This window comes from Pan paniscus, chromosome 1 (assembly GCF_029289425.2).
Source record: "Pan paniscus chromosome 1, NHGRI_mPanPan1-v2.0_pri, whole genome shotgun sequence".
In the NCBI taxonomy this organism is placed as follows: Eukaryota; Metazoa; Chordata; class Mammalia; order Primates; family Hominidae; genus Pan; species Pan paniscus.
In genome coordinates, this window is record NC_073249.2 from 64,817,205 (window position 1) to 64,841,646 (window position 24,442).

The 24,442-nt window shown below is 41.7% G+C and overlaps 1 protein-coding gene across 1 annotated transcript in view; it reads left to right on the forward strand.

The window, feature by feature from the left end:
- The window catches only part of NIBAN1 (niban apoptosis regulator 1), a 177,003-nt gene that overhangs the window by 67,491 nt on the left and 85,070 nt on the right, over window positions 1–24,442 (forward strand). Inside the window, exons 2-5 of the mRNA XM_003815604.6 lie at window positions 7,621–7,751; window positions 12,712–12,843; window positions 16,706–16,820; window positions 22,135–22,302. Coding sequence (XP_003815652.3) covers window positions 7,621–7,751; window positions 12,712–12,843; window positions 16,706–16,820; window positions 22,135–22,302 — 546 coding nt within the window. The remainder of the gene's footprint in view (window positions 1–7,620; window positions 7,752–12,711; window positions 12,844–16,705; window positions 16,821–22,134; window positions 22,303–24,442) is intronic.

The window sequence follows — 24,442 nt, forward strand, 5'->3', positions numbered from 1 at the left end:
TCTGCTATAAATAGTATCTTCCAAGAAAGACTGCTGATAAACAGTAGATTTGAGTTGATCTGCTTCAGGACTGGGAACTGGTTTTAGAAGAACCTTCTAGAATGAGAAAATATACAGATTTGTCAGGCTCTTCAGACTTCATAAAAGTTTTACCCAGAGCCTTGTATTTGCTGTGGTTTCAGACTGGTTAAGGAAAACAGACAAGCCAAGAAAGGATTTTGTTTGTAAATTATTTCCCACAAATAATTTCATGGACAAAACTCATTTAAAAGCTTGAAAATAATTAACTTGTAAGAGTGTGATTTATTATTATTATTATTATTTTCTTTTTTGAGAAGGAGTTTCACTCTTGTTACCCAGGCTACAGTGCAATGGCACAATCTCAGCTCACCGCAACCTCCGCCTCCCTGATTCAAGTGATTCTCCTTCCTCAGTCTCCCGAGTAGCTGGGATTACAGGCATGCGCCACCATGCCTGGCTAATTTTGTATTTTTAGTAGGGACGGGGTTTCTCCACATTAGTCAGGCTGGTCTAGAACTTCTGACCTCAAGTGATCCACCCGCCTCGGCCTCCCAAAGTGCTAGGATTACAGGTGTGAGCCACCGCGCCCAGCCAAGAGTCTGATATTTTAATAAACAGATATGAATTGAATTTCAAGTGTGTGTGTGTGTGTGTGTGTGTGTGTGTGTGTTCATTTATTTATTTTGAGACAGGATCTTGCTCTGTCACCCAGGATGGAGTGCAGTGGTGTGATCACAGCTCACTGCAGCCTCGAATTCCTGGGCTCAGGCAATACTCTGCCTCACCCTCACCCCACCCCCACCACTGCTGAGTAGCTGCAGCTACAGGTGTGCATCACCACACTTGGCTAATTTTTTAATTTTTTTTTTGTAGAGTCAAGGTCTCTCTATGTTGTCCAGGCTAGTTTCAAACTCCTGCACTCAGGTGATCCTCCCATCTCGGCCTCCCCAAGTGCTGGGATTACAGGCGTGAGCCACTATGCCTGGCCAAGAGTGTATATTTTTGGTAATTAATATTCAAGCTGAAAACTGTACCTTTCTCCTTTCCTGGGGCATTGGCATGGGTTTTGTTGATAGAATGCATTGTAATTTGGTTTACTCTTGAATATTTACTCAGCCATTCTTTCATTCATTCAACAAATATTTGCTGAGTATATAAACACAATATACCCTTGGAGGAGAGATAAGCTATATTTGAACAGCTGTAGTAGAAGTGGTACACAATCTTGGGAGAATGCCAAAGAAGGTGTGATTGCTTCCAGCTGGGGAGATCCAAAGAGGTTTCTACTCGGGTTGGGACTGTCATGTGGGCTTGAAGGGTCTGAAAGTGGCTAGCAGGGGACTTAGGGGGAGAAAGGAGGAGAGAAGGCACAGGTATGCACAGGGGTAAGAAGGCTTAAATTGAGTGAAAGAAGTGGGAAATAAAGACAGTTGAGGCGAGATCCCAGGCCCGTGGTACTAGGACGAGGGGTTACTACCCTAGGCAATAGGGAAACATTGAAGATTTTTTTTTCTTACAAAGATAGTGATATGATCTTGCAGCAGCATGTTAAATGAAAGCTGCCAGTCCAGGACAAGTCAGAAGGTTGTGCCCCTATGACTAATGAGGTGTGACCCTTATGACTTTCAAAAGAGTGTCTTAGTAACATCAGTGCCAAGATTTGGTTCTGAAATACAGTTCCCACCTCTAACATCTGGGCCTTTTTGTAACTCGTGCTACCTTTGAGTGGGACCAAGGTGGTGGGCTTTGATTTAGTCTCTCCTGTTCTGCCCTATCAGCCCTGGACTCCGGCCACTTCTCAGAACCAGCCTCTGCCACACACACCAAGCTTTGGCTCATTCCCCATAATCCTCCAGGATCAGCCCTGGCAGTCCCCCTCCCACTCTGGTTTTCACTTTTTTGTTCCTTTTTAAGAGCTGAGAGTTCCTGTTTTTGTTTTTCTCCTCTGTCTCTGCTGTGATGCTGAAGTAGGGTAGATTCAGAGAATTTTTTTTTTTTTTTGAGACAGAGTCTCGCTCTGTCACCTAGGGTGCAGTGGTGCGATCTTGGCTCACTGCAACCTCCGCCTCCCAGGCTCAAGTGATTCTCCTGCCTCAGCCTCCCAAGTAGCTGGGATTACAGGTGTGCACCACCACACTCGGCTAATTTTTGTATTTTTGGTAGAGACAGGGTTTCATCACGTTGGCCAGGCTGGTCTTGAACTCTTGACCTCAAGTGATCCACCCACCTTGGCCTCCCAAAATCCTGGGATTGCATGAGCTACTGCGCCCAGCCCAAGAGACTTTTATGATGTCGTTGAGAGATAGTAGAGGCTTGATTGAAAGTGTGGTGGTTGGGATGGGGAAAAGGAAATGGATTCAAGAAATTTCTGGAAATAAAAGTGGCAAGATCTGATGATTGGATCTGGGAATGGGAGAGAAGGAGTCAAATGAATGCTGAGTTTTTGAGCCTGTATAGAGTTAATGGCTTCAAAGGGGCCAGCAGATATTTTTCTTAATTTTACAAAGGTGAACTGAAGCTAAGTTATATGGACAGAGTTGTCAAAGAGGTGTGTTAGTTTGCTTCTGTTGCTATAAGGAAATATCTGAGGCTGGGTAATTTATAAAGAAAAAAAGTTTAGGGTGGGCGTGATGGCTCATGCCTGTAATCCCAGCACTATGGGAGTCGAGGCGGGTGGATCATGAGCCTAGGGATTCGAAACCAGCCTGGGCAACATGGTGAAACCCTGTCTCTACAAAAAATACAAAAATTGGCTGGGTGCAGTGATTCACGCCTGTAATCCCAGCACTTTGGGAGGCCGAGGCGGGTGGATCACTTGAGGTCAGAAGTTTGAGACCAGCCTGACTAACATGGTGAAACCCTGTCTCTACTAAAAATACAAAATTAGCCAGGTGTGGTGGTGCATGCCTGTAATCTCAGCTACTTGGGAGGCTGAGGCAGGAGAATCACTAGAACCTGGGAGGTGGAGGTTGCAGTGAGCCAAGATGGCACCACTGCACTCCAGCCTGGGGGATAAGAGTGAAACTGTGTCTAAAAAAAAAAAAAATAAGTGTGGTGGCATGCTCCTGTGGTCCCAACTACTCAGGAGGCTGAGGTGGGAGGATTGCTTAAGCCTGGGAGGTCAAGGCTGCAGTGAGCTGTGATTGCAGCACTGCACTCCAAGTCTGGGTGACAGATTGAGACTATCTCAAAAAAAAAAAAAAAAGGTTTAATCGGCTCATGGTTCTTGGTTCTACAGCCTGTACAGGAAGCATAATGCTGGCATCTACTTCTGGTGAGGGCCTCAGGAAGCTTACAATCATAGCAGAAGGCAAAGGGGGAGCAGGTGCATCACATGGCAAGAGCTGAGCAAGAGAGAGGAGAAGGTGCCAGGCTCCCTTCAAACAACCAGCTCTCATGTGAACTAAGGGAACAAGAACTCACCTATCCCCAAGGGGATGGCACTAAGCCATTAATGAGAGATCCGCCCCCATGACCCAAACACCTCCCACCAGGCCTCACCTCCAACATTGGGGATTACATCTCAACATGAGATTTGCAGGGGACAAAAGATCCAAACTATATCAAGTGGCTTCTTTTAGCGTCAGTGATGATTACCTTGAAGGGTGTTATGAGCAGCTTAGGATCAAGTGAATTGTACTAATGCAATGCCCAGCACAAGCTGTAATAAACAAGTAGGATTAGAGATACATACCTGTGCCAAAAATGGTGGTATATCAAAATGTGGAAGAATCCCTTCCATTGCTTTTAGTCCTTCCATTATTGAGTAATCTCCTTTCAGTATAAGACCTGGCACTGTGTTTTATAAACAATTTAGGAAAGAGAATGTGATACTAAATTTGGTGGCAGGGATATGAAAGGAATTCTGTGCTCAAGAATCTTGAAAACAGTGATGAATAATGTAGTTTCAGCTGAGGTTATTTTGTGTGGCCCCTGTGGGCTGATCACTTGTTTGAATGTTTTCGTTGTGGAATATTAAATAGTCAAAATTGATTGATCAACTAATATGTGTCAGGCACTGTCCTAGACAGTTTTCAATATACAGAATATTTTATTTGCTCCTCATGAAACCCTGTGATATGGGCGTCTTATTATCCTCATTTTGCAGGTGAGAAAATTGAGGCTCAGAGAGAGAAGCTCAATGAAACACACCCCCTAACTTAACGCTTTTTCTTCAGTTCATTAATGTTGATATTTTATTTAGTTGGTTTTAATTCAGGAATGCACTGAGGGTCTTCTATGCTGAACCTTTGTGAAAATGTAGGTTGTATTTGTCTGGAGCCTGCAATGGGTGGGGCAGCTCTTCTGTATACAGCAGGGCCGGATGGCCCTAGTGCAAGAGTTACAGTAAACAGCCGGCTTTTTTCTTCTCCTTAATTCCTTAGTTCAGCTTGAGGACTTTATCCTGGTGCTTGCCTAAGGGACACCCTCATCACCATTATCATCATCATTTTAATTATGATCAATTATGGAACATTTTCTATGTGCCAGCTATCATGCTGAGCACTTTACTGCATTAGTTCATGGAATCATTAGAATAACCTTATGAGGCTGCTACTCTTGTTTTCTTCATTTAACATGTGAGCAGAAAGAAGTAACTCACATGAGATCTCACAGCTGGCAAGTAGTAGAGATGGGATTTGAACCTGTCTGATTCCTAACCACAGTGGTATTTTGCTCCAACATCAGACTATTTTTTTTTTAAATTAGAGGTGGGGTCTTGCTCTGTTTCCCAGGCTGGAGTACAGTGGTGCAATCATAGCTCATCACAACCTCAAACTCCTGGCTTCAAGCAATGTTCCTGCCTCAGCTTCCCAAAGTGCTAGCTTACAAGCAAGAGCCACCAAGCCAGACCGTCCCCTGCCTCAACACCAGACTTTGCTCTCAGTCTTAGGATCCCTACATTGGGTACTTATTTATTTGGATTTAGATAGGTTTAATCTAAAATCCAGATACACTTGCCAAATAACTTTAGGTTCCCCCCACCCCAGAACATATGATATTGTTAGCTATATCATACATAGTTTGAACTAGTTATTAGATTAATTACCTAAAGAAGCTGCAATTGCTTCCTTATAAGCGCTACCTGGTGGATGATGTGTTAATGGGACAGTATGCAGATATTCAAATTACAGAAGCATTTTTCTCATAGATCAGAAGAGAGCATATGGCACCTCACCAAAAGCAGGGCGTCCCTGGGGAGGCTTGGTGATGTGGCAGAAAATCAGCTTTCAAAGCTTTATAGAGTTCATCATAAAATGACATTCACCTCCTTTCATTTCAATCCAAGTGCTTTCAAGAGTACAAAAATAAACATTAGAAATTAACAGGCTGCTTTTCTGATAGACCAAACAGTGGCTACTTGGACCTAAAGGGCAAATTTTGTTCATCATTTATATGTTTTAGTAAAGTGAGATTTGTTCTCATTGTGGGAATTCCCACACTGTCCCACTCCTATGTAAGAAAATTATAGACAAGCATAGAGAATTTACACTGCATAAAAGCTGATAGCATAATAACCAATTAGATGATTATAAAGCCTGAGTATATTAAAGTATTATGCAAATACTGATTAATAGTAATACCATAAATGCACAGAGCAAGCAAAAGCATGCCTGATTCAAATTATAGGAGCTTTTATTTGCATTTCTACAGAATCTATTATTAGTGGGTCTCAAAGCACCTTACAAGTAATAATTATTAAAGCTCATAAACATGACCAGTAAATGCCATGTTATGAAGTGAATATGAAAGAATTCCTCTTTAACTCATTTATAGTATAAGACCTAAATTCCCAAACAAAAGTAGGATTCCCTGCATATGGAGAGTATTCATACATTATGGGTGTTTTTGGCTATGGTTCTATAGGCTTAGAAACGGGTTGCTATGGATTCAAGGCTTTCCTATTGAGTACCTCAATCTATGTAGTTAGAACTCTTCACTTATTTTTGAAATTTAACCCACATGATAGCTCTAAACAAATCTTGCCACTATATTTTAATCTCTTTATTGACTATAATATCAAATTTTAAAAGCAAAAATGATGTCGAGTTCACATGAAAGTACTTTAAAATATTTTGGAATATTACATCAAGTTTATTTTTCCTCAAGCTGTACCCTGTTCTGCGGACTCATCGCTTATGAGCACAATCAGTGAAGCCTGTGTTTCTTTCTGTACCCTGCAGCAAGTAGTTGAAATGTTGTAAGGGTTTCTAATCTGCATGAGAATGCTCCTACACCCTTTCCCCTCTATTCCTCCTTCTCTCTTCCCTCCTTTGCAATTTCCATACTCTCTAAAGCTAAGCACAGATTGGAAAGGCAAGAATGTTTCAGGTGTCTGACTCTCCCTGTCCCTCCATCTCAAGTCCTCAAGCTTCCCCCACATGGTTCATACTCAGTTTGATTTACTTCTGGTGCTGAGAGACTATTTAATATATTGCAGTTTCTGGTCATTGTGAGGCAGCTGGACTTTCGTACTGTACTTATATTTCAATGGCATGCAGATCCAAAGAAATGTGTGGACTAGTGAGCACCTTCCTTTATAGTTAGGATTCTGGAGCCTCGAGAGTCAAATGACTTGACTGAGGTTGTACAGCTGGTTTCTGCCTCACAGAATCGAGACCAGAGCTCAGGTCTCTAGGCTCTTAAACCAAAGTTTCCCCCTCTGTCTCGTGGTGGTTATATACTGCTTTGAATCACACACAAAAATTTAAACCAGAAATATTGGAGCAGAGTGAGAGGAAACACTTTGTTGATTTTATCCAGGACTGTGAGTCACAAGACTAGAGGTGGAGCCTCAGGGATCTGAAGAAAAAGGGAGTGATGGCCAGGTGTGGTGGCTCACGCCTATAATCCCAGCACTTTGGGAGGCCGAGGCGGGCAGATCATCTGAGGTTGGGAGTTTGAGACCAGCCTGACCAACATGGAGAAACCCCATCTCTACTAAAAATACAAAATTAGCTGAGCATGGTGGCACATACATGTGATCCCAGCTACTCAGGAGGCTGAGGCAGGAGAATCGCTTGAACCCGGGAGGTGAAAGTTGTGGTGAGCCAAGATTGTGCCATTGCACTCCAGCCTGGGCAGCAAGATGGAAACTCTGTCTCAAGAAAAAAAAAAAAAAAAAAAGGGAGTGATGTGCTTGAGAATTGAAGGTGTAGACCTGGGATTATCATTTGGAGGGAGGAGCTGAATGACTGGAGGTCGAGGGGAATAAAGAACAAGTAGAAGTGGAGAGAGGGCGAGGTAGAAGAGCAGTCTTAGGAGGATTAGAAGGATGGTTGAGTTTATGGCCATGGTGATAGGCTATTGATAGAAAATAAAGCAAAACTCAATAGGTTACGGGATTTAGTCCTTAGGGTCAATTTAGTCCTTAGGGTCTGTGAAGCCTCTCAGGATGATGCCAGAAGGAGAGGGAGAGATGGGGCATGTGCAGCAGGTAGCAAAGTTCTCCGGGAACACAGACTACTGGCAAATACCTGGGAAATGGGTGACTGGAGGGATAGAAACAGAGAGACTGGAGGGATGGTTTTTGGAACTCTGTAGATAGGTGTATATTCTGTGCTATACTTAAGAATTCTAATTTTCATATTTTTCTAGGGAAAACTGAGGCTGCCATCAAAAACTTCAGTCCCTACTACAGTCGTCAGTACTCTGTGGCTTTCTGCAATCATGTGCGCAGTGAAGTAGAACAGCAAAGAGATTTAACGTCACAGTTTTTGAAGACCAAGGTAAGCCATGGATATTTGGTTTACATGTATTTCCCCTTGAAGAAGGCTATATAGCACACAGTATTTCTGAAATAAACAATAATTTGAATGGCAGTTTTAAAAACTCTGCTCTGAAGTCGTTTCATGCTCAAAAAACTCTATTTGCCTGGAAGTTAGAATGTATGATTTCTTGTTGCTGATATAATCCATATAAAAAGGAAATTAGCTTGAATCCAATATTGTTATGTATTTTTCCCACATGGATGCTTTGTTTGTCTAAGAAAATTTGACTTTCTATAGTGAAGTTTTGGTCATTGATCAAATATGATTTTCTCTTTGAATCCCCTAATTTATTCTTACTCCTTTGCTCCATTATAATAAGTAACCACCACCTCAACAAATGTTTGTTAGCACCTTCTATGTGCTAGGCTATAGTCCAAGAACTGGGGAATTAAGACAAGTTCTCTGCCTTCCTGGAGTTTATATTCACATGCAGGAAACAGATAATAAACAAATTAATATCAGGTGACATCAGATAATAATAAATGCTAAAAAGAAATAAAGCGAGTCTTATTTTATTTTTGAGACAGAGTCATGCTCTGTGGTTCAGGCTGGAGTGCAGTGGTACAATCGCGGCTCACTGCAACCTCTGCTTCCTGGGTTCAAGTGATTCTCCTGCCTCAGCCTCCTGAGTGGCTGGGATTACAGGTGCGCACCACCACACCCAGCTAATTTTTGTATTTTTAGTAGAGACAGGATATTCACCATGTTGGCCAGGCTGGTCTTGAACTCCTGACCTCAAGTGATCCACCTGCCTCGGCCTCCCAAAGTGCTGGGATTACAGGTGTGAGCCACCACGCCCAGCCTAGAGCCTTATTTTAGAGAAGGTGGTTAGGGAAGCCCTCCGTGGAGATAACATTTAAGAAGAAACTGGAGTGCAATGAGAGTAGGCTGTGTGAATATTCGTGGGAAGAGTATTCCAGGTCTATGAAACAGCAAGTGTGAAGACCCTGCCACACAGAGGGAAGGTTGGTCTGCTGGGAGCACTGTGAGCAAGGGAGGAGGGATGAACAATGACAGCAGAGAGACAGATCGGGACAACCTGCGGGTCACAACAGGGTTTTGATTTTGTTTTGTAATGGGAAGTCTCCCACTGGAGGGTATTGAATACAGAGTGGCATATAATTTTAGATGATCTGTCTGGCCTCTCTGTAAAGAATAGACTATGGGGCGAGAGGGGAGAATGGAAACTGGTGAGCAGGATACTGTAGCATCTGAGGGAAGAATGATGCCAAATTGGACTGGGGTGGTGATGGTCATGGTTGTGAGGAGAGATGCTTATGATAGAGCTGACAGAACATACTGTTGGGTTGGGCGTGAGATAATAGAAGAAGAGAGAAATCAGTGATGACTTCTTGGTTTTTAACCAGAGCAAATAAGTGGATGGAGTTGCCTTTTACTTAGAAGGAAGAGTCGAAGTGAATGGGATCACGAGTTCCCTTTTGGCCATGTTAAGTTAGAGATGCTAGTGTGGAAATGTTGAATAGGCCATTAGATGTTTTCATTTGGAGCTCAGCAGAGTGATTGAGCCTGGGGAATAGAAATCTGGAAGATGTTAGCTTATAACTAGTATTAAGGCCATGGGCCATAAAACAGGGAAAGACTATAGACAGAGAAAAGAAACAGTACACTGGCCCCTTCAGCATTTGGAGATCAGAAAAAGGAGAAGGATCCAGCAAAATGGACTAAGAAGAAACAGTCTATGGAGTAGGAGAAAAATCAGAAAAGCATAATGTCCCAGAAGGCAAATAAAAAAGGGGTTTCAAAATTAAGAACTCAATCCCATTTTTAATAGCCACCCCCACCCACCACACACACACACACACACACACACACACACACACACACTTAGGAGTACATTTAACCAAGGAGATGAAAGATCTCTACAAGGACTACAAAACACGGATGAAAGAAATTGTAGGCAACACAAACTAATGGAAACACATCCCATGCTCACAGATTGGAAAAATCACTATCATTAAAATGACCATGTTCCCCAAAGCAATATACAGCTCCAATTCAATTGCTATCAAATTACCAATGTCATCTTACACAAAATTAGAAAAATTAATCCTAAAGTTCATATGGAACAAATAAAAGCCTGAATAGCCAAAGCACGCCCAAGCAAGGGAACAAATCTGGAGACATCACATTGCCTGACTTCAAATTATACTAGAAGGCTATACTAACTAAATCAGCATGGTACTGGTACAAAAATAGACACATAGACCAATGGAACAGAATGGAGAACCCAGAAATAAAGCCACATACCTACAACCAACTGATCTTTGATAAAATCAACAAAAATAAATAATGAAGAAAGGATACCCCATTCAATAAAAGGTGCTGAGAAAACTGGCTAGTCATATGCAGAAGAATGAAACTGGACCCCTATCTCTCATCATATACAAAAATTAACTTCAGATGGATTAAAAACCTAAATGTAAGACCTGAAACTATAGAAATCTTAAAAGAAAACTTAGGAAAAACTCTTCTGGACATTTGCCCAGGAAAAGAATTTGTGATGAAGGCCCCAAAAACAAATGCAACAAAAACAAAAATAGAGAAATGGGACTTAGTTATGCTAAAAAGCCTATACACAAAAAAGAAATAGTCAGCAAAATAAACAGATAACCTACAAAATGGGAGAAATATTTGCAAATTATGCCCCTAACAAAGGACTAATATCCAGAATCTACAAGAAACTCAACAAGAAAAAACAACCCCATTAAAAACTGGGCAAAGGACATGAACAGACATTTCTCAAAAGAAGACATACAAGTGGACAACAAACACATGAAAATATACTCAATATCACCAATCATCAGAGAAATGTATATTAAAACCACACCAAGATATCATCTTACAGCAGTAAGAATGGATGTCATTAAAAAGTCAAAAAATAACAGATGATGTGGATGTGGAGAAAAGGAAATGCTCATACACTGTTAGTGGGAATGTAAATTAGTTCAACCCCTAGGGAAAATAGTATGGAGATATCACAAATAACTAAAAAAGAACTATCATTCGACTCAGCAATCCTACTACTGGGTATCTACCCAAAGGAAAATAAATCATTATATAAAAACACTCCTGTATGTGTGTGTTTATCACAGCACTATTTTTAATAGCAAAGCCATGGAACCAACCTAAGTGTGCACCAGTGGCTGATTGGATAAAGAAAATGTGGTATATATACACCACAGGATGCTACACAGTCATAAAAAAGAACAAAATCATACCCTTTGCAACACCATGGATGGAGCTGGAGGCCATTATCCTAAGTGAACTAACTCAGAAACAGAAAATCAAATACCACATGTTTTCAGTTATAAGCAGGAGCTAAATAATGGGTACACATGGACATAAAGATGGAGAGAATAGACTCTGGAGACTCCAAAAGTGGGGAAGGTGGGAGGGGAGTAAGGGTTGAAAAATTACCTGTTGGGTACAATGCTCAAGATTTGGGTAATGGGTACACTAGGAGCCCAATCCCCACCGTTACACGTAATACCCATGTAAGAAACACACGTACCCCTTGAATATAAAATTTAAAAAACTAAAAATAAAAAAGAAGGGGTTTCAAGAGAGAATAAGTGATAAGTGAGTCACATAATGCTGAGAAGTTAACTTAACCAATATATTTAGCAGCATGAGTACATAGGGATAAGTGATTGCTTTCCCTCATAAAACAGTGATCTCAAAATTTAGGGAGCTTGTTAAAATGCATTCTGGCCCACAGCTCCAGAGATTCTGATATAGTAAGTCTATCGTGAGGCCCCATTTTTAACAAGCTTATCAGTTGATTAAGTGGTCCAGGTTTTAAGAAAAGCTGCACATAAGAACTATGAAGTTCAGCTTATACCATGGTTTCAGTTTCATTTAAAGAGAAGAGATTCTCTCTTACCTTTTAATGAGGCAAGATAGGGGACTGCCGCATTATCTGTCTCCTATCTTGCCTCATTAAGCACCGGAATTTGGAAGGGAATTTGTTTCATCCCTTAGATTATTCTTAAAAGAGATTGGCATATCTATTTTTTTCTGTATAGTTCATTTAAAATTTTACTTGAAAGTAGAGGGGTAAGTTTCTGAAGGCACTATGATTTTTTAATAAAGGGAAAATAGATGTAAACTCAGTGACATGTAAAAGACAAGAGGCCCGTTTGTATATTTTGAAATAATATGAAAATTACACAATGAAGCAGGATGGGAATTATCCTTACACAGTTAATCCAATGGAAGATGTAACTAGGAATCTAATGGAAATGCCCGCACAGCACATATATCACCACAGTTAATAAGAAATCCTCAAACTTTTCAGTAGAAGCGGTGGAACTCAGGTGTTCTGGCTTGATACCTGCTTGTTCTTTAACCAAATAGCGAACATGATCTCCTTGAGTAGCACGGAGAGGGGTCCCCATGGCTTTGGGTTTAGGAAAACCATTGAGAATTGGAGGCAGCATCGGCAGGTGTAATGAATAGGGGAACGGTCTGTTAATTCTCCCGCTTTGTGGGGATTAACCCTGAGACATGTTCAGGGTGTCCAGGTAGGTATCCACACTTACACTTTCCTGCCTCACTCCCTCTCTCCCATAGAGTTTATCAAGCATTTATTGAGTGCCACATGCATGCAAGGCATAATAACCTTATTACTATAATTCCTTCTACCATATGCTTCTGTTCCTATAGCATAATAGAGGGAAATGAAAATCATAAAAATACCAATAAGACAAATATTTACATTGGGTCAAGTGGAGTAGGAAAGGGAAATTGTGGGGGGAGAGGAGGAAGCAACAGTTTCTCCAGGATCTCAGTGGAAGATAGTTTCCTAAACTATTCCTTGAAATAGCATGGATAACTTTGTGGTAACAAGGTGTGTTATCTTTTGTTGTGATAGTTAATTGTATTCATCTTCTTTAAGCCACCATTGGCACCTGGAACTATTTTGTATGAAGCAGAGCTATCACAATTTTCTGAAGACATAAAGAAGTGGAAGGAGAGATATGTTGTAGTTAAAAATGATTATGCTGTGGAGAGCTATGAGAATAAAGAGGTAAGACACTTCTTTGTTACTACTGATTCTTACACTGTTCTTAAAAGTTTGGCTGGGTTGATTGGTGTGCCCTCTCCTTCCTACAAGGCTATACTAACAAAATCAGCATGGTACTGGTACAAAAATAGAGACTGATTCATTCAATAAGCACTCATTCATGTAGGTATCTATTTCAGCTAACAGATACTGATTGAATGCCTACTGCATACCAAGTGTTATACAAGGTTCTGGGTATACAGCAGTTGATAAGACAGATGCTTGCCGTCTAGTGGCAAGATAGACTTTGAACAAGTGATTGCAAGTGAGTATGAAGATAGAAGGACCAGTATTTGGCATGGGAGCCTTTCCTATGATCATTCAGCCTCGAGGTCTTTCTCAGCCACCATCCTGATGGCTCTGCTCTATGTCTCTGTCTTCCCACTCTGAAGCCCTGTGCATGACAGGTGGCTGAGGAGTTATTTCATAGGTTGTTATTAAATTTGAATCTGCCTGGGTTTTCCTGGGTTCCTAGGAATTCAGAATGCCTCACATACTTTATTTCCATGGAGGTATTTTTTTTTCATTTAACTTTTTTCTGGTTATTTCACTATTTTCCTTGTCTGTAAAATGTGGAGAAAATGAGATAATGGGTGTAAAGCATTCAGCCCCTGGGAGGACTTTAGTTTTTATTGGTTCCCATTTCTTTCCTTACGTAGGAAGGTAGTGTGGTATAGGGGAAAGAATATCAGGCAGTGAATTTGGCAAACTAAAGGTTAGGTCAAGTTGTGCCATTAACTAGAAATGAACTTGTTGACAAGTGACTTCTTGCCTTCAGTCCTCAATTAAGCTAAACAGTTAGGTCAAATGATCCCACTATCCTCCCAGATCTCATACTGTACACATTTTTTAGTCTGCATAGACCCTCAAGCTCCCTTTGAAATGAACAGCTACTATTTATGAGTGAATGACAGTAACAGATTTAAAACTCTGCTCTCTGGCCTCTAAGCTCAAGAATAGTCAAGATGGCTGGGTGCAGTAGCTCATGCCTGTAATCCCAGCACTTTGGGAGGCCAAGGCAGGTGGATCACCCGAGGTCAGGAGTTAGAGACCAGCATGGCCAACATGGTGAAACCCCATCTCTACTAAAAATACAAAAATTAGCTGGGCGTGCTGGTGCATGCCTGTAGTCTCAGATACTCAGGAGGGTGAGGCAGGAGAATCACTTGAACTCAGGAGGTGGAGGTTGCAGTGAGCTGAGATCACCCCAGTGCACTCCAGCCTGGGTGACAGAGTGAGACTCCATCTCAAAAAAAAAAAAAAAGAGTAGTCAAGATAGTCTTCACAGGGCACTGTAAGGATTACACCTGATGCTAAACCATTAGGAAGAGGCTTCAGACTGACAGACCAATCTGTTTCCTTCCCATTTCTGATGGAAAATAGAAATAAAATATACTACAAACTTATTTCACAGGCTACCAGGCAAAGCTCAAGTGCTCTCTTGGGTAGACTTACTCTTTTCAACATTTATTAAGCTAATATTTTCTCTGCTTATCAATATTAGGATTTTATTCAACACTTAATTTGTACTCAGCAACAAAGTATCAATACACTACAAATAGTGATGATAATAACAAGACACCTTATGTTTTGTATGACTCATTACAACGTCCTTTCAGAGGAGCTTGAGGAGGGACAGTGTAGCATAATATGGTTCATACTATGGGCTTTGACTCATACCTTTACCACTTACTAGATAGGTGCCCTTGCCTAAGCTATAAATCTTGAGCCTCGGTTTTCTCATCTGTAAAATGAGATCAGCGTGATTTCTTTGCCATGGTGTTGAGAGAAGTAAGTGAATGAATGTACTGAAGCATTTAGCATATGGCTGTGCCTGTGGTAAAGCTAGAGCTGGGTGTGGAGCAGTTGCTGGTATGATTACTACTAACCCATTGGGAAGAAACAGCCCTAGATCTTGTTCTTGGATTTATTAAAGTTTTCCACTGCATTTAACACTAACTGAAGTTTCATTTTGAATCAAATGTTGGTGTTTTTCCTCTTTTCACTTATTTCAGCTTGCTCTCTCAGCTTGCAGTTTGTACATTGCACTGCTTTTTCTTTGTTCATCGTTTTTAACTGATCCTGTTCAAATTGTTAAGATATGGTGACTTAATTTGGTAATAACCAAGTGTTTTTTTGAAACTTGGAATTCTTTTAAAGTCCACGCAGTTTGTCATAATTTCTTGAAGTTTTAATAATATCTTCTTTTTTTAATTTATGGAAGTATCTTGTAAAATTATATCTAAGAATTATGCATTAAGTACCTGTAAGTCATCTATTATTTTATTTAGAGTCCAATTCTGGCTGGCAATTAAACAGGAAAAGTAAAACGTTCTCACTTGATAATCAGTTTCTATTTTGTGTGCACTGGGGCTGGACAGGCATGAATATGAATCCTGGATGTGTCACCTACTCACTGCTGGGCCATGGGCAAGTTATTCAGTCTCTTTGAGCTTCATGTTTCCCGTTTGAAAAATGGAGATAACATGTAATGCATAGTACTGTTTTGAGGATTAAGTGGTATAATGCTTATAAAAGCCAATATTGGGGCCTGTTATAACTAATAATACAATTCACTTTTGAGTCCAGTCTAAATCAAATTGCTTGTAAATCTTCTTAATATCATACAAGTTTAGATTCTTCTCTCAACATTATTGTTTCACTATAATGTAGCTCTGTGGGAGTTCTTAGAGCTGTAAGGTATTATTTTATGGGGAACCCTCAATTATGTATAGATCCTCCTTCTTGGGTTAATCATTTATTCAGAGGAGTCCTCCAATCTTCTTTCTTAGGATGAATAGGTCAGGCTGCCAGAATTCTGTGTTAGTGGGTATATTCTGGTTCCCTCACATGCTTAAGCAGTTGATTAGTCGTTGTTACAAGTAATTTAGATATCTGAGAGTTTGTTTCATTTGGATCTCTTCACTATCTTATTGCTGCAGAACGTGTTATCGTTACTCTGATTATGTTGGTCAGATCAACATTATTTAGTTATTTCCAAGAGTAAATTCTAGATTTTGGGTCTCAAACTTTCTTAGTTTCAATTCTCAACTTGCCTTTAGATTACTAGTTTCAGAATTTTGCCTTGACTTAAGCCCTCCCGTCAGATGCACATACTTAAATGTTATCTTATCTGCATGTCCTTGTGGGCATAGGTGCTTACCAAACTGCTTTGGCAATGCCCTGTGCCTCTTTTCTGTGTCTCAAATAGCAGAGCTTCTTGTCTGCTGGCCAGAATTTGTTCTGATGTCACAGTGCTGTACTTCCATCTCAACCATTTTGCTGCAAAACAGTTTCACATCTGAGGGCAAAATAGTGGCATATTTTATGCCAACATTTTCATGTTTTGATGAAAATCCATGGTAACTATCATTGCAGCTACGTGTTCCACAGTCTCATTAGTCATCCTATGTGGCCCACATCAGTCACCAAGCATTCTGTGCAGTATTTGTGTGATCGTCACCTTTGTGGTTATTATCAGAATGATTTACTTGTTAGCATCTGAAATGGCAAATGTGGTGCGGACTTTCAGGGTTACTGAGATTATGTTTTCCACATTTGAGAACATACCTAGGGCAAATCTCCCTGAGATTAGGGACTCTGATTTACCATGTTGTGACCGTCACATGAAAGTATTAAAATACTACCTTGCCATTAGCAGGTATTCACAACATATTTTTTGAGTAAATGACTATAACTCAATAACATAGTATGGGGTTTGCTATCTCTGAATGTCTGAATCTGTCTATTTGTTATATCCCTGATATTTTCCAAAAATATCAAATGGGGAAAAAGATATCATCCCTGTGTGCCTTTCCCTCCCCAGGCCTATCAGAGAGGAGCTGCTCCTAAATGTCGAATTCTTCCAGCCGGTGGCAAGGTGTTAACCTCAGAAGATGAATATAATCTGTTGTCTGACAGGCATTTCCCAGACCCTCTTGGTGAGTTGCTGATCATTCTTTTCCAAGGCAAAATGACTAAGCTTCTTTGTTTAGCTGGAGCAGTGTTTCTCTGTGAAGGAGAGGGATTTCCCTCCAGGGACATTTGGCAGCCTCTGGAGACATTTTTGTTTGTCACAATTGGAAGGGGGGTGCTATGGCATTTAGCGAATAGAGGCCAGGGATGCTACAAAACATCCTACCATGCACAGGACAGACCCTAACAAGGAAGAGTTATCTGGCACAAAGTATCAGTAGTGCCAAGGTTGAGAAACCCTGGGCTAGACACTCATGTCCCGTAGACAAGTGGAAGATGTGATTTCTCTAGTTTAGGAAAACATTTTACCACTTCCATTATTTCTAATCCCATTCAATAATACACAGTCAGTCTCTGTGTTTCTAGCACATGGAAAATGTGCTGTCAGCCAGATATCTTGAAGCTTTTGGAATATATTGCAGGCCTTGATAGCACTCCACAAGGCAGCAGAAATAAACAGGTAGGGCCCAGTCCGTGAAATGTACAATCCCATCTTCTAGTAAGCAAGCCTGGACCTGTCAGGGAATACTATTTTTCTAATTTTAGGATGATATGCAACTAAATACCCTAAATAGACAAAAAACCTTTTAATAAGTGTTACAGTAACTCATAGCTACTGTGAAAAAAAAAAAAGCATTGCATTAATTTGCATATCTATAAATAAAGCTGGGATGCTGCCATGGAAAGATAATTGGGAGATTGGATTTTTATCTAGTTCTGGCTGTGCCACTTACCAAATGCTTTAGCTTAGCCGGCTGCTGAACAGCTCTGGTTTCTGTTTCTCCAACTCAAAAACAGGGCTTTGAACTTAAAAACCTAGAAGGGTCTTTCTAGGTCTAACCTTCTTTGATTCTCATTCATTCCACTTTTTACATGTGGAGAAATGATGGATAATATATAGACTAAATAAGGCAATTCATAGAGATTCATAAAGTGTGGATAATGTAATAACTCCATTTGGCTTTGCGTAAATCATACTACATAGTAATTACTTGGTTCTTGAAGAGAGCCCTGGTTCTTATTAACGGACATAATAATTTCATTAGAATTTATGGAGAAAAACATAATCATTTTATCAATTGTTATTTCGGTGCTGAGTGCTTAACATAGTGTTTTTAATAACACAATTACAGGATTGGTACATGGACCATAAACTAAGATTAACAAATTATTACTAAGTAATTCATGCTAAAACAACACTTTATGTGCACTATGCATATTATTATATTTTCTTTTACATCTACTTATATGCCCTTGGCAGTGGAGCTGCAGCTAGAAATGGGAATACCAACATGTTGACTCACCAAATCTCTCTAAAACTTTCCAATGAAATCAGCCAGAAGAGACAATATGTTTATTGATTTATTGCTGTAATCATATTGGAGGGAATGAAAAGGACTAAAAAACACAAGTCCTGTGTGATTAATCCCAGTTGGCCCAAGGCTTCAGATTGGGGCATTTTAATGACTTTTTAAAATTGTGTGTTGTGACCTTCTGACTTTTAAAATAGAATATTCTACAGTAGATCAGTTGTGATATTCTTGTAACTCAGAAAAAATTCACTGATGGCATCTGGAAAATTGTTGTAAAAGGTTGAGAGATAACTAGAGGCTAAAAGGAATGAATTTTATGGGTTTGTTGAGGCTTTTTAAATGCAAAGGATCAATGTTGCTTTTGGTTGCTTGTACAAAATTATGACATTCTTGGAGAGGGCAAGGAGGATTGTTTGATAGAACCATGTCAGTCAAGAAGACTGACTCTGTGATATTATTTCTACCAGAAAGAATAAAGGCATAATAAAGATGGGATGCTTATGAATGAGTGCATTTCTTGGAAAAAGCACTAGAGGCTTATGAATAAGTGCATTTCTTTTTCTTTTTTCTTTTTTCTTTTGAGACAGAGTCTCACTCTGTTGCCCAGGCTGGAATGCGGTGGTGTGATCATGGCTTACTGTAGCCTCAACCTCCTGGGCTCAAGTAATCCTCCCACCTCAGCCTCTCGAGTAGCTGGGACCACAGCTACATGCCACTATGCCCAGAAAAACAAAACAAACAAAAAAACAAAAAAAGAACTGCAGAGACAATGGTCTCACTCTGTTACCCAAGTTGGTCTTCAACTCCTGAGCTCAAGTGACCCTCCTGCCTTGGCCTCCCAAAGTGCTGGGATTATAGGCATAAGCCACCATGCCTGGCCAATAAGTGTATTCTTTACAGAGTGTTCAGCTAAGTTGATACAGAAAAAAATGCCCCCGTGTTTTATTAAAGTAATTCACTTGTTTGGCATTTTACTGGTTAGAATCTGGTTTACTGCATACAATAAAAAACTCAAAGTTTTATTATCTCACTAAAGATATTTCGATATTAGTCCAGGGCTGGTGTGGACTAAATTTGTCAGAAGCTCAGGCTCTTTCTTGCTTTCTCCCCCTTTATTTCTAGGTTGTGGCCCCTGTTGGCAGGGTCCAGGGTGGCTGCTGAGGTCCTACCATAGCATTCTCATTCCAGATAATAGGGAGGAGAAAAGGAAAGGAGGAGGGTACATTCACTTTCTTTAGAGATACCTCCAGGAATTTTCATATGCCACTTCAGCTTATATCTTACTGGACAGATCTTAGTAGCTGTGGGCTCACCAAGCTGCAAAGGAGGCTGGAAATGTAGTCTTATTTTATGTAGTCACTTGCCCAACTAAAAATCAGGGGCCTTATTCTCCCCAGAAAGGGAAATAGATATTGTGTTACAACTACAGGTGTCTCTATAGCATTCAATCATTCATTCATTTGCTCGTTTTCATGTTGATTCATTCCCAGCATTGTGCTAGGTCCTGGAGGGCCATGGCTTGTGCTGGCGGTGCATTCTGCTCTGTTACCTTCAGATTCCAGGACACTGGAACAGGGATCCCATATATCCCCAGAAATTTATTCTTTATTTAAACCAATCCGGATTGATTGATTGACTGATTGATTTTGAGATGGAGTTTCGCTCTGTCACCCAGGCTGGAGTGCAGTGGCATGATCTCAGCTCACTGCAACCTCTGCCTCCCGGGTTCAAGTGATTCTCCTGCCTCAGCCTCCTGAATAGCTGGGATTACAGGTGCGTGCTACCACTCCCGGCTAATTTTTGTATTTTTAGTAGAGATGGGTTTTCACTATGTTGGTCAGGCTGGTCTTGAACTCCTGACCTCATGATCTACCCTCCTTGGCCTCCTAAAGTGCTGGGATTACAGGCATGAGCAATCCTGATTTATTAATTTGCCAGAACTGACGCGGTTCTGTAGACTCCCATGTGGTTATGATTCATTTCCTTGTATTCCCAGTGCTTTCAATGGCCTCTTAGAGAGACCCTCTTCCTTACCTTTCCCTGAGATTGGTGCCTAATACATATGCAGGAAGCACAGAACTAACATTTTCTTCTGCTTATTTTCTGTGACTCTGGAAAAAGTTGGAACTCATTTAACCAAGTGCAATATCATGTAATAGGAATGCATGGAAAGGAGTAAAGTTTAGGTAGGGGTTCTGAATAGTAGTCGGTTTAAAATGAGTTGCTTGGAATTGATTTTGAGGGAAGAGGTAAAAGTCCCATTGTCTAGGGCTTTAAAAAAATATCCTAGGCCAACAAAGCACATTTTTCACTCAACAAACTGAAGTTGAACATCTGCTATGTTCCATGACTGTGCTGTGGGCTAAGGATACAAAGCTATGGAAGATGCAGTCTGTATCTCTAGACGTTCACAGTGGGTAGCAGTGGTTCTGCTCCTTGGGGAGGGGAATAGCACGGGAATCCATCTCATTCCCCTCCCCCGCCTCCCTACCCTGAGTGTGGGCGCTGGGCATGAAAACAGGTCATTGCAGTGTTTGGGGAGAACAGGGTAGGAAGCACCTAACTCTGTCTCTGGTGGCAGTGGGATGTGCCAGCAAAGGCATCCCAGAGGAGTGGCTTTTGAACTGACTTTTGAAGGATGAATGAGAATTTTTTTATGGGAAAGCATGATGGAAAGGAAGGAAGAGAGGGTTCTATGGACTGTAGGAACAATATAAAAAGTCACGGAATGGGTGAACACACCCTGGGAGGGTACAGACTGAGAGTGGAGGGGAAGCCAGCACAGAACAGGGCAGGCACCGATGCTTAGCGAGGAGATGGAGAGAGTCAGCAGAGGAACCAATAAAGGTGATAAAGAAAAAACAAAATTCTACAAAGCATGAAGGAAACCAGGAGAGAGGCACTCCTGGAAGTCATGGGGAGATAATGTTTTCAAAAGAAGGGGTTGTTAGCAGCAGCAAATATTCCAGGTCAGATGAAAAGAAGCAGCCATAGGCTGGCAGTCAGGATGACGTAAATGGCTTCAGCAGTTGGGTTTCAGGAGCTGGTGGGGACAGGAATCAGACTGAGGTGAGAATAAGGTTGATGGCATAAAAACAGCAAGTGGTGTTTGGCAGTGACAGGGAGGAGGGAGAGAGTGCAGGGCAGAGAGCTGCCCTGTTGGAGCTGGAGCCTGCAGGGCCAGTAGAGTGAGGGGGTGCACAGGTGGTCAGTGGCCTGCAGAGGGGCAGGAGGGCAGAGGAAGCTCCGTTTGTGGGTCTTTAGACATAAGGAAGTTGAGAAAGATTGTGCCCAGGCTGGGCGCGGTGGCTCATCCTGTAATCCCAGCACTTTGGGAGGCAAAGTCAGATGGCTCGCTTGAGCTCAGGAGTTTGAGATCAGCCTGGGCAACATGGCAAAACCCTGTCTCTACAAATAATACAAAAAAACTAGCCGGGTGCGGTGGCTTATGCCTGTAATCCCAGCTACTCGAGAGGCTGAGGCGGGCAGATCACTTGAGGTCAGGAGCCTGGCCAACAAGGTGAAACCCTGTCTCTACTAAAAAGACAAAAATTAGCTGGAGGTGGTGGTATGCACCTATAATCCCAGCTACTCAGGAGGCTGAGGCAGGAGAATCGTTTGAATCTGGGAGGTGGAGGTTGCAGTGAGCAAAGATTGTGCCACTGTACTCCAGCCTGGGTGACAGAGCGAGACTCTGTCTCAAAAAAGAGAAAAAATTGTGTTCCTGGTATCCTCACTGTCCCTGTGATGTTGGGTAGGAGGCCAGGCAGACCGCAGTGGGACAGGGGAAGCTGGTGGAGGGATGCCAGAGGAGCCAGTGCTCCCAGTTTCCCTATCCTGTGAAAATATCTCACCAACTTTCCATCCCATGGCCTGCCCCAGATAGTCACCCTCACGACCTGAAACACACATTTGAAATAAAAGATACATGTTTTAAAAGGTATTTGTGTTTTCAATATTTCTTTAGCCTCCAGTGAGAAGGAGAACACTCAGCCCTTTGTGGTCCTGCCCAAGGAATTCCCAGTGTACCTGTGGCAGCCCTTCCTCAGACACGGCTACTTCTGCTTCCACGAGGCTGCTGACCAGAAGAGGTTTAGTGCCCTCCTGAGTGACTGCGTCAGGCATCTCAATCATGGTATGGCGCGGCTCCCCTCTCATCCCCGGGGCGGGAAGTGGGGCAGCCCTCGCTGAGTTGTTCTGGTCCATCATCTATTGCAGTGATTCTTAGAAAGAGCCACAGATGAGCCAAGTGCGGTGGCTCACGCCTGTAATCCCAGCACTTTGGGAAGCTGAGGCCAGCAAATCACAAGGTCAGGAGTTCGAGACCAGCCTGACCAATATGGTGAAATCCCATCTCTACTAAAAATACAAAAAAATATAGCTGGATGTGGTGGTGGGCACCTGTAATCCCAGCTACTTGGGAGGCTGAGGCAGGAGAATTACTTGAACCTGGGAGGCAGAGGCTGTGGTGAGCCGAGATCACGCCACTGCACTCCAGCCCAGATGACAGTGCAAGACTCCATCTCAAAAAAAAAAAAAAAAAAAAGAGCCACAGATGGTGCTGCCCAGGGAAGAAGAGGGAAACAGGTAAAGGAGAGTTCTGTGCACAAGGAGCCTCACCTGCTTGCTGGTTTTCAGGCGGGTCTGGGAGGCCCCGGTGAAGCAGAACATGGGGCAGTTATCTGGCTGCAAGTTGGGGGGTGTCACATTCTGACTGTCCTGAGTTTATTCATGTAGACCATTTTGCATATACTTCACTCTCCTTCTTCCTGATTTAAAAAAATCTAAATGCCAGCAAGAACGTGCCAGTTTTCCCTGGCAAATGCTAGTCTTTTTGACATTTCCTTTTTATTTTCATGTTTATTTCTGAATAACAGTTACTCAGTTAAGATGAGTGGCACAGTCCGTGGTAATCTAGTATTTGTTTCTAGATCAGTGGTTCTTAAAACTTTAGGGCTCATAAGAATCACCAGGAGAACTTAATTAAAACACACATTCTTAGGCTTCACCCCCAGACATTCTGACTCACTGGGTACACCACGGGGCCTGGACTTGGCTTTTCTAGCACACGGCCGAGTGGCGCTGATGCTGCTGGTTCACGAACCACCCTTGGGGTGGTGTTGCTTCAGGCCACGTTGCCTCCAGGCATGGACTTAAGCAATGTGACATCAATAGTAAAAGACTTCTCATTCCAATATGTGATGTTTTTGATATACTGAGGTGAACGCTGGTTTTTCTGGACTCCACGAAGTCTTCAGTTACAGATAACTGCGCTCTTTGTTCTTGGCACTTGGAAAGGCAGCCAGTCTAAGAGCACTGAGGGCTTACTCTGTGCCAGCCTCTACGTAGGTGTTAGGAACAGAGTAATGAAGCGTACAGAGTTCCTGTCTCTGGGAGTTGAAATTCAAACAGGGAGGATGGATAAACACCCACCAATTATCATTTGAAAGTTATCACAGTTAATGTGTTAAAGAGCAACGAGAGGTTACTAACTAGTGAAGAAAGGAGTGCCGAACTTTCAGCTCTCCAGGGGAGTCCTCTATGAGCAGGTGACATTTGAGCTGAGTCACCTCACCCATTGTGCCTTTATTTCCTAATATGGTTAATTTCACTGTATACTTATTTTAAAATTCAGAGGTTTCCCTGAGAGTGTCAGTCCCACAGAGCGAGAGTCACTAGTGATGCATCTCAACTAACTCTTGGTTTTAGCTGTGTATTGATGGGGACTCACGGAAAAAGATAAGGTCAGTCTGTTTTGCCACAGCAACTCTGAGTAACATTCGTCATCAAACTGGATCATAACTAGTTAGGAACTTTTTTAAAAAAATGATACCCTTATTAAAATCTTGCCTTGTGTTTTTGATGTTCTAGAGACAAAAAATTGCCCAGCACTGACTGCACCCTTTAGCTCATTTTCCACTACACTTGCCCGTCTGTGTTTAGGGCCTCGGTCTAGTAGGAACATGCAGTTGGCACTCAGCACAGGAACTGCGAAGTTTCACTGAGTGCAGAATGCTCCCTGCCCAGCCAAATGGGACTTACTGCATTCCCCCTTTCATGTACATAATAGGACTTTCTCTGAGGAGTTTTTGGATGTTATGTAGCCTGCATTTAGACTCCATTTATGGAAGATTTCAGCCCATTCAAAACCCCACTCTGCTCTCCAGTATGTTATCAAAGGCACCAAGATAATGAGGTCTAGTCATATTTCCTTGGTTCTGTGTCACATTCCTCTGCCCAGAAACTGTTTTATCCTCGCTGAGGCTTTATGCGGA